The following is a 13,312-nucleotide window of genomic DNA, read 5'->3' as shown; positions in this document are numbered from 1 at the left end:
CATTTTTCATATTACAATTCTGCTGTGTCTATAGTTCAAATAACAGGAAGGCTATATGTTAGATGAACTTTCCTTTTATTCTTTTCTCCTTTCACGTTCAAAAGCTGTTTCTTTTTTGTTGTTGTTTTTTCAACTTGAAATAAAAAGGTTGCCTCTTGTTTCTGTCTTGCTCTGTAAGGAAAGCCTGTTTATGAAATCCAATTCATTCACTACGCTCTTCTATTTCTACCTCAACGCCATTCAAAATGTCCTCCTGCCGTTTTTCGTACTCCAAAAACCTAATGGACTTCTCAGCAGTGGGCACTCTGTACAGCAGGGGGCAGAAGAGAGGTAGGCAGTGGAACAAAAAAAGGATAGAGGTGGGGGGGGGGGGGTTGGGGGGAATCTAAATCTGTATTAATCATGCCGTCTGAGTCGCCAACGTGGAAACACCATTTTGTCTGGCACGTTTTTTCAAGCGTTCCAGCCGTCTGAAAAGCGTGACAGATCAAAAAAGCTTCAGGACGCTTTAGAGCCACGGAAGGATCTTTCCTACGCACATCTCCACATGAAAGCCACAGTCGTTTGGTGGGAAACACCGCCAGTCTGGCTCAGATGTAGGACTATCTAGATTAAGCGACCAATAAGAGCTATCGCTGTAATTTTTTTTTCTTTTTGACAATTTAGTTGCAGCATAAGAATCTACATTTTAAACAAACAAAAAAAAAAAGAGAATGACGAGTAGGCAGAAAGGTCGTGCACCGTGAACCGGTTTAGTCCACGTGACAAACGGACTGAAGACAACATTTCACTTTAAGTAACGAGACAGCAACTTTATCTACAAAACACACCGCAGTCTTTTATTCGAGCAACATTCACAGATTTTTCGCCGCTTTTTTTTTCTTGGCGTGTTTCTCTGTGACTTTTCCGTCTTCTTCCTCTTCTCCTGCGTTTCGTTTTCTCCTTTTCTCTGTTACTGTCTCCATGGTGTCCCACACCTCATCGCCCTCGTCCGCCTCCTCCACCTTCACCTCCTCCACCTCTCCGTTAACGTCCCCATCACTCTGCTGCCGGACAGAAAAAGAGGGTGGTGAAAGGGTTTAAACGGTGCTCGTCGTTAAAGGCTGCTATTTCGGGTGCGTTTCGATGGTTTTAGTAAACATCTGCACAAACACGGCCTAATTCCGTTACACAATCATGCACTTTACAGTCCCATACCTCCAAACCTCTGCTAGAAAGCAGCACGCAGTTGAGTCGTGACTTCAGGTACACCTGCAAAGGTGAAAGGGAAAAGAACACCTCTTAACAACAACAGCAACAACAACAACAACAAAAAAAACACACTGTCAAAACATATAATTTACAAAAACAAGTCTGCGTAGGAGGCACTCCTGACAATGAAATGTAGATGTGCGTGTGTACCTTGTGTTGTAAAGAGCGATCTTCCAGGCTGTGTATTCTCAGAAAACGATCCAAACCGCAGGAAGCCACCAGGGGGAGAGAGGGGTGACACTGCAGCCCCCGCACCCCCCCTGCCAGCCCCTTCAGACACCCACGCACCAGGCCTGCAGCAAACGCACAGAGGAGAGGAGAGAAGAGGAGAGGAGAGGAGAGGAGGAGGGGGGGTCAGACAACAAAGACACTCTGTAGTCTATTCTACTGCATAGTGGGATACAAGCTCCACACACACATACACACACACACACGCACACACAGACTCTAACAGACAGGCACAACAAGGCTGCAAGCAAATCTGCTTCGTATTCAGGGGCATTTTCAGCTCATTCCACGAAAGAATTCCTATCGGACGTAATCCTCAAAGGGGAATAAGAGAATGCTCAAACAGTGTGAGAAAGAGGAAAAAAAACAACAACATTCGACTGACGAAGGACAACCAAAACGCATTTTTTTTTCAGCGGAGACAAAGCAGCCCGTTTCCTCCCACACCTCACCTTTCCGCAAATCTAAGACGGCCAGCTGCCCGTGCGTATTGCCCACAACCACAGAGCCCTGGCTGGCAGGCAGAGAGAGCGCTGTGAGGGGGTACTCTCCAAACTGAACCTCCAGAACCGGTCGTCTCTGAGGGGTGGACGGGTCGTACACGCGGATCTGACGCAGAGCAAGCAACAGTTTTAACGGCCTCGCAACACAACTGTTCTGTCGTCACACACAAAGCAATTACGCTTTTAGACCTCCGGCAGACGCATCTGCCCAAAGCGGTTCACAAATGAGCGTAGAGAACAGGCTTAAATTAGTCCGCGAAGACTGTGACAAGAACTTCTCCAAGGACTGTGCATGGTTTTATAGCTTTTTTTTCTATTACAGCTAAAACACAGACAAGTGTTCACGGTTAAAAGGTCAAATAGATTTGACGAAGGTCAATTTTGGGTGCTTTTTAAAATGTAACTTCATTCATTGATCAACAGCAAGTGCAAGCAATTATCACGTATTAGAAGTCAGACCTGATGGTGTCCGGTGCATGTGACTATCTTGTCAGAGTCTGGGATGAAGGCCATGTCTCTCACCCACACAGGCACACGCAGGTCCAGCCAATCATTTCGCACCTGAGGAGAAAGGAGACAGTAAGTCTATCACAGACTGTCACTAGACTGCCCAGAAGTGCCAGTCCTCCCTCAAAGACAGATCCCCAGCTTATGATGGACAACTTTGTTTGCAAAAATGTATGTCTCAGGCAACAGTAGCCACAGCTGGAGAAACAATAAACGACATACCTTAAAGCCAAATCAATCTAATGATAATTTTATACAGCAGACCTCTGCATACAGCATGTAAAAGCATTCCAATTTTCTTAAGTCAACAGATACTGTTTCACTATACAAAATACTAATAATGTAGCAATGCTATGTAAATATGATATAGTAATGCCATATGAGGGGGCTCTCTAAAATATGAATTATGATTCTGCAATGAACAGCCCAAACACGTTTCACTGAACTCACATTTTTAGCGGTGAATATAGGAGTGTCTGGTCTCTCCAGGTCCCAAACTTTGAGCGGGTTCTCTTTGCCCCCAGTGGCTACTCGATGGCGATGGGCTGGATTTTGTCTCATTCGACACACGGCAGCGCCAGCATTGATCTCAACCTGGGTTTGAGGTTTGGAGTATCGATACTGTATTACTGTAGTGTTATTGGCACTGGAATATAGATACTGTACCGAGTGAACCTTCAGTCACAGCAGCCAACAGAATAATGGATAAACAACAGATAAATGCAACATAAAAGGCTCAAATACCAAAGCATAAACAAAGAAACTATGCACTTCAAAGCATGTGCAACAATGTCATAAATAAAGTTAGTGTCTTAGTGAACTTCCCCAAATCCCTGCTTGTACATTCGGGGTTTTTTGTTTGTTCCACTAATCGTTTTATTATCGTTTCTCATGGGGCAATAATTAGTGTTGCATGCCCTCCAGACTTTCTCACACTTTGAGAGTCTGCGCAAAACATACTTGCAGCTAGTAAATTTGAGATCTATGCCACATACAGTCATAATATCCATTCAATTAGTGAGCTTGGGATGTGCCTGGAATAGACTTACTGTCTCTGTGCTGCCCTCCTTCCAGACCTTCAGGAGCCCAGACTCCACACACGTGATGAGAGAACTGGATTAAAATACATCACATTAAACAATCTGGGATGGAGTGAGTATTTAACAGACAAGATCAAAGACAGTAGCATCTAGGTAAAAACAGACAACCCCCCCCCCCCAAAAGGCAATGCAACAACAGAAAAGATGAGGACTGAAAAGGAAAGAGAGTGAGTAGGAATGTGTGTGCGAGAGGAGAGGGGAAGAAAAGAGGGGCGTAAATGAAGCGGGCAGAATTACATTTTGGAAATGACACACACTATAATGACTGTATGCCAGTGTAAAGATACAAACACACAGAGTCTGTAGCTCCTTTACTACAGGGCTGTGTACCTGTCTGTGACGGCGAGCCCTGTGAATCTTCCCTGTGTGACATCACCACACTGTCTGTTCTCTGTGAAGATCCCCTTCTCTGTGCTAAAAGTCTTCACTGTGCCATTCACACAGCCAACTAATACCTAACACACAGACGCACAGAGAGAGAGAGAGAGAGAGAGAGAGAGAGAGAGGGGGAGAAAGAGAGAGTATTTAAATGTCTCAGTTACTTTTGCTTCGAGTACCTTCGATCGAGGCACTGTGTGTAGACGTAGAAGCATTTGAGCTTATTTCCAGGATTTCAGAGTATATTAAAGTACATTGTAATGGTCCTTCTGCAGTACTTTCGTTCCCCTTACCTCTGACTCGTGAGGATCGGCCCATGCCATTGCACACACCTCCTGGTCCCGACTAAGGCAACTCATCTCGCAGAAGTTGAAAGCTTGTTTTTTGGTCAGACTCACTCCTGAGAATAGCACTTCAGTGAATTACTAGTACACGACAGCTATCAACTTTTAAGTAATGGACGACATCAACCGGCTGAAAAATCACGTGTTAGCTTAAGTGGCTAGGTAGCTACATGAAGAAAGTTTACAAACAGTTTCAAGACAGAAATTACCTACACCTTACCTTTCAATATCCCCGTTTCCGACCCGACCCACACTGAACATATTTGACTTTTCGCTGCCATTCTAACTGCACCATAAATCTAAGTACTGTTAGAGTGGCTTGCAGTCTATGCATAAAACAGCTGTACACGTTTTGGTGCACAAGTAATGTCTTCCGTGTACGAAAGCTTAGCAAAGAATTGTCGTTCCTAGAGCGCAAGCAGCTAACCTCGGAAAACCCTTGTACGTAAATTTCATAGCAGATTATCAGAATAGTCATGGCAATATCGAAAACCTCCATATTGACTGCTTATTATATAAATTATTTCAAGGTTCTTTTCCTGTCCACTCAAAGGGACAATTGGAAAATATGCATTCCTTAGTTTAACACAACTTTTCAATAACCTCATCAGCTTTGTCAGCTCCCCAATTTCAGCCAACTCTTTCATCTGCACACAGGTAAACCGAATAAAATAAAATAAGATAAAATAAAATAAAACTTTTCCTGTAACCGTATTTACAGTCGTAGACGCTTCTGTAAATAACATTAACAGTTTGGAGGACGATATGAAAGGGGTGTGAAAATGAGGGGCATTCGTGAGTGATTTTGGTGGAACTATTTATGTGTAGAAGAATCAGTTGTACTGGACAAACATGAATCTACATCTTATACACGGTCCTGTACCGAGTGACGCATGTAAAATGGAATATAAACAGCGGCACAGAAAACTCACCATTATTGAATTAATATGGGTCTGACATCTGTTTTTACGTACTCCGTGTAACAAAATCTCAAATTCAGTTGTATCTCAGGCATAACAAGACACGTTTAAAGTGCGAGGGGAAGTACATTGTAACAGGAGTAGATGAGAATCCACTGGATGGCACTCTTGAGTTTCTCTAAATACATCAGCGTAAACCAGCAGATGTGGATGCACAGAAACCATAAGACCACAAGTGTTCAAAAATCTGGCAGTGCACTGGCATTGTAATATTCCACGGCATTGTAATATTCCACGAAATTCAGTCACAAGGACTTTTTACGTAAGGTCTACGAAATCAACCGATACACACAGGGTATAGGTCACACGCAAATACCTTTATTCGTAATTGAGTGGATAATGGGACCGAGCGATGCTACACGCAGAATAGGAATGAAATAAATTTAACCTCAACTTTTAAAAAAATCACTTAAGCCTACAACGAGTATGCATAACACATCCAGGTGTCACGAATCACATAATATATCTATCTACCTGTCTCTCTCTCTCTCTCTCTGTATATATATGTATATACCCCCCCCCCCCCCCCCCCCCACACACACACACACACACATATAATAATATATATGTATTATATGCATTGTATTGTGTTCCCCACTGCTGTTAGTGTTTTAGTACTGTACTAATTAGAGAGTAGCAAGGAGAGCCAAGGAGAGAGACAGAGAGGCAGACAGAGGAGGAAAGAAAGCAAAAGGAGGGGGAATAAAGAAAAAAAAAAGGTGATTTAGAGGGGCGGAAAGAACTTGCAAAACCAGTGGGGATTAACTTAAACAGAATAAGAAATTGAGGTTTGTTGTCTCATAAATTAGGGTTGAGAGCGAAAACAATTCAGATCACACCAAAGTCAGCAGGATACTGTTAAGCAGAGCACAGCAGGAGGAAAAAAGTTTTGTGGCATCCTCGTAGGACCCATAAAACGCTACTGGGACAGACAAGATGTAGAAGAAATTGAATGAGAGCAGACAGCAGAAGCAAAAGAGGGTGAGGGAGAGCGTGAAAGAGAGAGAGAGAGCGATTTTTAGGGAGCAGTAGAGAGCAGAGAGAGAGAGAGAGAGAGAGAGGGAGGGAGAGAGAGAGAGGGGAGGGGAGGGGATGAGGGGAAATGATAGGGTGAGCGAAAAAGAAACCTCGAGCACCCTCCATCACAGCAAACACAGACAGGCTGTCAAGAAGACTGGGAGAAATAGAGAAGGATAGCAATGAACCTTATTCCATCCGTCCTTCAGTGACAGTTTAGCACTTTAGTCAGGAGGGAAACGGACAGGGGAAGAAAGAGAGCGATCAGGGTAAACATAGGGAAGGGGGAGATACAGACAAACAAGAGAGCTCGAGAGAGAGAGAGAGAGAGAGAGAGAGAGAGAAAAAAAAAAAAAAGATTCGGAGCTTCCCTTTCCCCCACCCCCCCCCCCCCCCACCCACCACCACCACCACCACCCCACCCCCCCTCACACCTCTCGGGGGAACAAGGGAATACGGCGGAAAGCAGGGCAAATAAGAAAGGGGTGTCCAGATGGAGAGAGGCTGTTGAATGTACAGTATTTGTCCATCACATTGAAAAGGAAATAAAAAAAAAACAACAGCAACAACACTGTGCTTTATCAGACATACACAGAATCAAGATAGCGAGGGAAAGAGAACAAAGCGATGGAGAAGATCTCCCTTTTGGTTTATCTTTGAATGCTTTCCATCCTTTTTTAGAGAGAAAGGGGGGAGAGGGAAAGAGAGAGAGAGACAGAGAGAGAGAGAGAGACAGCGAGAGAGAGAGAGAGAGAGAGAGAGAGAGAGAGAGAGAGAGAGAGAGAGCACAAGTATAAGAGGGAGCTGGAGGAAAGAGAAGCAGGAGAGCAGCAGGGAAGAGAAAAAGGAATTGATTAAGAGACTTCTGAAGGCTGTACGGGATTCTCTCCAAAAAAAAAAAAAAAAAAAAAAAAAAAGAAGACAAACCCAACAACAAAACAACCCCCTCCCCACCACCACCACTCTGCTGAAAAAAGACGGGAGAAAGGAGGCAAACAACAAACATCGCTTGAACATTTTTGGTTTCTTCGGTTTCGTTTATTTCTCGTGCCGGGCAACTGTGCGAATGCCAATCCAATGAAGAGATGTGACGGAAGCGAGACAGACTCAGTAAGGCAGAGCAGATATTTGTGACATGGTGTCGACCCAAATTTTTGATATCAAAATGAGGGGAGAAAGGACTTGGACCGGCAGAGACAGATTACTCCACAGCAATAAACAGGTACCACGTCCAAATTCATATTAACATCAACGTATCTGTCATGACTCTCTGTCCGTCAATCATTTGCCGTGGTCATTTCGATCATTCTGTGGCAGAGTGTTTTATATATTTGTTTCACATTATGCCCTGGTATTTACTAGGCTGTATTTCTTTCCTTAACCATCAATATGTCTGTTTGCCACGACACTGTGTGATGGTAATCCTATTAGAGTTTGGTTTACAGTAATAGTTCAGGCAAACAGTTATGTATGTATGTGGTTCTTGTCATTTCCAGTGGTGTTTATTGCTTGTAAAGATCTATATTTCATATTACTGCAACATATTACAGTATATTACCACTGGCCTTGTCTACTGATCATTATTATTTTAAATGTTATCGGCACTGTGTTATTGATTAAAAGAGAAAAATAAAAAAGCCATAATATAATCATCGAGAGCCTATCAAACAGCTGACAGTCAAAAGCCCTACGTTATTGTAAAATGACAAAATTGTCATCATTTTGTGTTTCAGAACATATATAGAGGAAGTGCTCCTTACAGTGGTCAGTGTGCCTGTGAGGTACGACACAGTGGGAGAGGAGTGTGAGCAGAGGCAGTTTTAGAGAGGGGGGAGGGAAGGGGAGACCATCCTCAAGTCTACAAAGGAAAAAAAAAAATATATATATAATCAATAAATTCATTCATTAAACCCGCCAGTCAGATTGAACGGAGGAAAAGATACGGGGTGGACCAGCGGTGTCGTCTGAAGAATTGGACCGCCAAGTTCTGTGCCCTGAACGACACTGAGACGCTGGAGACTGAGAGCCAGCTGCGAACATGTGGTAAAAGGAGAAAACCCTGACGAAGAGGAGGGCAGACGGACAAAAAGAGGAGACGGGCGAGAACATAAGCTCTGGACGACTCACGTAACCTCGCAGGAGCATTCCTCACCCTGGACAACGAGAAAAGGCGTTGAGGAAAAAAAAGGACCGGGAGACAGTGAGGGAAAGCGTGGAAGTAGAGTAAAAGAAAGAAAGAAAGAAAGAAAGAACGAAAGAAAAGGAGTCAAGAACCTCCTGAAAGAAAACATCCTGAAAGAAAAGCCTAGAGGGGAGAAAGAGAGAGATTCATAGAAACAGAATCAGAGGGTGCGACAGAGAGAGAGAGAGAGAGAGAGAGAGCAGGGGAAAATTCCCCATCTCTCTCTCTCGACCCTCACCCACAGTCAGGCTGGCTGGCACAGCCATGGCGTTCACCTTTGCGGCCTTCTGCTACATGCTCACGCTCGTCTTGTGTGCCGCACTCATTTTCTTCGTCATTTGGCAGGTGAGTTTAACACTAATCAGTGTCCAGTCTTTACCTAACGCATTCACACACACACACACACACACACACACTCACACACACACACACGCACACATGCACACACACGCGCACACGATGTAGTATATATCACAATCATAGTCAGTGAATGTAGTATGTATCACAATCATAGTCATAGTGAATTTTTGTCCTTTTTACGCATTGTACTTAGTGCATACTCTAGGGATATTGAGTTCAAACTTTTGTGAGTGTGTATGTGTGTGTGCATGTGAGGGGGGGGAGAGAGAGAGAGAGAGAGAGAGAGAGAGAGATAGAGAAAGAGAGACAGTGAGTGTGTGTCAGAGCTGTACAGGTCAACCATTTACCTGAGACTAAGAATAAGAATCAAAATTGTGTGCTGGAATCTTCTGTATCAGAACGAGGACTTGCGTGCGTGGGCAAAAGTGTACAAAGACTGCTATGTGTCAGCGACTGTGTCTGCCACAAGCTGTCTACTCAGTCTCTTACAAAACACTTCATCTTACTCGTGATGAGTGCGAAATTTGAAATTTTTTTTTTTGTATCAGAACACACATTTTCAACTGCTGATGAATACATCAGTACAACATGACCACTACAATATAAGAAGGCAGGACAATGGAGTGGAGGAGATAGAGTAAGTAGGAGAAGGAGAAGAATAAAAGGAGAGATAGAAAGGGAAAAAGCGAGAAAGAGAGAATGAGAGAGCAGATGTGTACAGGCGTAACTGGAACTCCATCACAGGTCCTTTTTTTTTTTTTTTTTTTTTTCATCTTACCAGCCCACTGTCTCTAGAATTATGAATGGAATTTACACAGGCGTCACTGGAGACCACAGCATCATCTGCATTCTACACGTCTGGAGCAGCACATGCATACAAAAACAACAGCAGACATGCCTCTCCGTGGAATTGTCTCAAACCCCACTCTTCATGTTGGCCCCTGCATAGAAACGGAATCCTTACACAATGCGTGGCTTTACAGGATCACTAATACATGCTGGCATGTGATGACTGAACGGTGACTAATGAGTAAAAGTGGGAGATATTCTAAAGATGACTCATTAGATGTCATTAGGTGAGACTGTCTGCATGTGTATGGTAGAGAGAGAGAGAGAGAGAGAAGGAGAGAAGGAGAGGGAGAGAGCCAGTGTATGACTGCATTTCCATGCTAAACCATGTTATTGAGAATGCTTATCAAACTATAATTTCGTTCCAACACCCTGTCCCCAGCCCCCTCCATCCATCCGCTCTTCCACTTCTCCCCCTGCATCTCTGCGCAGCTCTCGACCAATGAGATTGCCCGTTCACTTCTATAGTAACCATGGCGCCCACTTAGGGGCTCATCCAGTCACCATGGAAACTGTATCTGTTTACAGCGAAGCAGAAAGTGAAAGGGGGGAAAGGGTATGATATGGATCTGTATAGGTAGGAGGAAGAGAGAGAGAGGGAAATGGAGAAGGATGGGGGGGGGTGATGGGAAAGGAAGACGAGCAGCAAAAGAAATCAAGGCATAGGTGAGGAGAGAGCAGGAGAGAAAAGGGGGAGGGAAACGGAGAGATGGAAAGATGGAGAAAGGGACAGACAGGCAGGTTAGATGTAGGGAAAAAAGAATTTGGCAGCTGGACTAAATGGAAAGGTGATGGAAATGACAAAACATGACCCCTGGAATCCGTCATTATTTTATATTTGTCAGTGCTGCGACAGAAACAATACATCAGCGATCTGATTTTCCAGTAAGGCTTACACAAATGAACGTCACCGTGGCTGTGTCTCCATAGATAATCCAATGAAAACGACGGTTGATTTAATAACGTACATAATCCCATTTGTCTTCTTTCCTCAGATCATTGCATTCGATGAACTCCGCACAGATTTCAAGAACCCCATTGACCAGAGCAACCCCACCAGAGCAGTAAGCCTCTTCCCCGGTCACTCGCGGTCATACCCACTGATACACACTGATTTTGCCTCACAACCACACACCACAGCCATACACAACCACACAGCCTCGACGATCACTGTGCTTCTGAACACATTTTTCATCCCATTTGTCTGGAATTCAATTTTTCAAGGAGAAAATTCAATACACTGTGGGTCACTGACACAATCTCTCTTTTTCTTCCTCAGAGAGAGAGAATACTGAATATTGAAAGAATCTGCAATTTACTGCGAAGGGTGAGTATAAGGACACTCATACCTGTAATCTATATTTCAAATAGGGAAGATAAGCATGCGATGGAGAGAGGGAAGCATAGGGGAAAATGAAGAATACTGCAGTATTTTTGAAGAGGACTGTGGAGAGGTGATTCGGGTCCCCTTATCCTGTCTGTTGCATGACGCATGATGTCTCGCTTTCTATTTCTCTACCTGTCACTCCAACGCACGGACAAGGAGATGAAGAGAACGATTAGAGCAAAAATTATGCTTTTATCAGAAGCAACTGAATCTATGGGTGTGCTGTGAAAGCATGTGTTTTGCAAGTTATTGATTTAAGGACTCGAAGCTCACCTGCGTGAAGACATACTCCGAGCCTAAATGTTATCATAACCTACCGTTTTTCTCATTCTTTATCTTAACCCACACTAAACATCTATGCCCTATCTCCCTTTAACAGTCATCTGTCCCCAAGGCATTCTGGCCATGTGTTAGCTTTAGCTGAGGTGTCAGACAGTGAGACAGTTATAAACTGTGGTGGAACTGATAATGTGAGCTACCACGCTAGGCAATCACCCTGTGAATGTTCCACTCTCAGCTGGTCGTGCCGGAATATTCTATCCACGGGCTCTTCTGCCTGATGTTCATGTGTGCGGGAGAGTGGGTCACGCTTGGCCTGAATATTCCCTTGCTCTTCTACCATCTCTGGAGGTGTGTACATTTTTGTTTTATGATGTCATAATAGGTAGAATGATGCTTATTGAATTCAGTCTCCGAGAGCGTGTTCATTTCTGTTTACGATGTCATAATGAGTATTAATGATGCTCATTCAACCCAGTCTCCGAGGGAAGCTCTCTCCGTCCCTTATTTCAATCTGATTTTGATTATTCTCATCTCTGCAAACGGACTTCCATAAAAAAAAGGAGCGTAAACTGACAATTCAGTTATGTGAAAAGACTTTTCTAGGACAAGACTTATCACACAAGACTTTATACAAACAATATCACAAGCCAAGGGAAACCACATTAATAATATTTATTTCAAACACGTGTTTGATATTACTTAAAACAAACAAACAAACAAACAACTTAACAAAACAATTTTCCCACCGGCTGTCTGTACATTCATAGCATTCTCCCCTTGACCCTCAAATGAGGCTATATGAATTTATCCAGTGGGAAAGTAACTGGGGTGTATGCTTAGAAGTTTATGCAATATATATATATTGTATTTGCAGTACAGACGTTTAAATCTCCATCCTCTCTCTCTGGTAGATTTTTTCACCGCCCAGCTGATGGCTCAGAAGTCATGTATGATCCTGTTAGCGTGATGAATGCGGACATTTTAAATTACTGCCAAAAAGAGTCGTGGTGTAAACTGGGCTTCTACCTGCTCTCTTTCTTCTACTACCTGTACAGGTGAGTGACTCCCAGTTTGTGACGGCGCTCCACCAGGGATGAGCAGTGGTTCTGCAATTTACATTTGCAAAAAATTACACATTACTTTGTGTTGAATCATTTTAAAGATCTTATTACTGTAGCATTAGGCATTTTGTTATGGAGCCTCGTGTGAATTTCAAATAAACTGAAGTCTTATCAAAACGTTAATTAAAAGTTAATGAAAAACAATCATCCCTTATCTCTCTTTAAAAATGAAAAAAAGAAATCATTTATTCCTCTTTTTGTCTTTTTGTTTGTTGTTTTTTTTTTTTGCCAGTATGGTGTACGCTCTGGTGAGCTTCTAATTACTGCCATGAAGAACAGAGAGCTGAGTTAAAGAGGAAGAGACAGAGAGAGCAAACGGAGAAAAAGGGGGTGACGCCGATCCTCACTTTCCTCCTTCATCGGCCCATCTCTTCATCACAGATCACGCGTTCATCTCTTTCTCAAGTACCCTGGGTCAGGATGAACAGCTCAGAGAATCTGAAAAAGTTTCAAAAAAGAAAAAAAAAAAAAAGGCGTTCTCAAAGATAGCACAGCCACTGCCATTCAAAGAGAGAGGGGAGGAGACGGGAAGGAGAGGGAGAAGAGATCCGAAAGAGTGAAAGGAAAGAATGAGAGAGAGAGAGAGAGAGAGAGAGAGAGAGAGAGAGAGAGCGACTCAGGCAGCATAAATGTTTTGTAATACCGTTTCATTTTTAAAGGGCTACTGAACATTCCTGCTGCTCAGAGCAACTCTTGGCTCCTAACGATTGCGATGAGACACAAGTGCGCATTGAGATAATTCAGTGTTTGACGAATTCTAATTTAGACACTGCAGATCCCTGTGACAATGTCCCATTTTCCTGGAAAATTCACATCACCTGTA

At 43.3% G+C, this 13,312-nt stretch overlaps 2 protein-coding genes across 2 annotated transcripts; one reads left to right on the top strand and one right to left on the bottom strand.

Annotated features, from left to right (window-relative positions):
- Window positions 1-729: 729 nt before the first annotated feature.
- Window positions 730-4,634, bottom strand: wdr74 (WD repeat domain 74). Its single transcript, XM_030792943.1, has 10 exons — window positions 4,532-4,634; window positions 4,261-4,367; window positions 3,920-4,044; window positions 3,539-3,602; window positions 2,940-3,083; window positions 2,442-2,543; window positions 1,932-2,088; window positions 1,402-1,544; window positions 1,198-1,251; window positions 730-1,046 (listed from the first exon to the last, which is right to left on the bottom strand). The coding sequence occupies exons 1-10, from the start codon at window positions 4,590-4,592 to the stop codon at window positions 855-857; spliced, it is 1,149 nt and encodes a 382-aa protein (XP_030648803.1). The 5' UTR covers window positions 4,593-4,634; the 3' UTR covers window positions 730-854.
- Window positions 4,635-8,754: 4,120 nt separating this feature from the next.
- Window positions 8,755-12,749, top strand: cnih2 (cornichon family AMPA receptor auxiliary protein 2). Its single transcript, XM_030792953.1, has 6 exons — window positions 8,755-8,835; window positions 10,695-10,763; window positions 10,979-11,026; window positions 11,604-11,716; window positions 12,280-12,423; window positions 12,722-12,749. The coding sequence occupies exons 1-6, from the start codon at window positions 8,755-8,757 to the stop codon at window positions 12,747-12,749; spliced, it is 483 nt and encodes a 160-aa protein (XP_030648813.1).
- The last annotated feature ends 563 nt before the right edge of the window (window positions 12,750-13,312 follow it).

This window comes from Chanos chanos, chromosome 15, assembly GCF_902362185.1.
Source record: "Chanos chanos chromosome 15, fChaCha1.1, whole genome shotgun sequence".
In the NCBI taxonomy this organism is placed as follows: Eukaryota; Metazoa; Chordata; class Actinopteri; order Gonorynchiformes; family Chanidae; genus Chanos; species Chanos chanos.
Note: the sequence above shows the minus strand (reverse complement) of the source record. Positions and strands in the feature narration are given on the sequence as shown.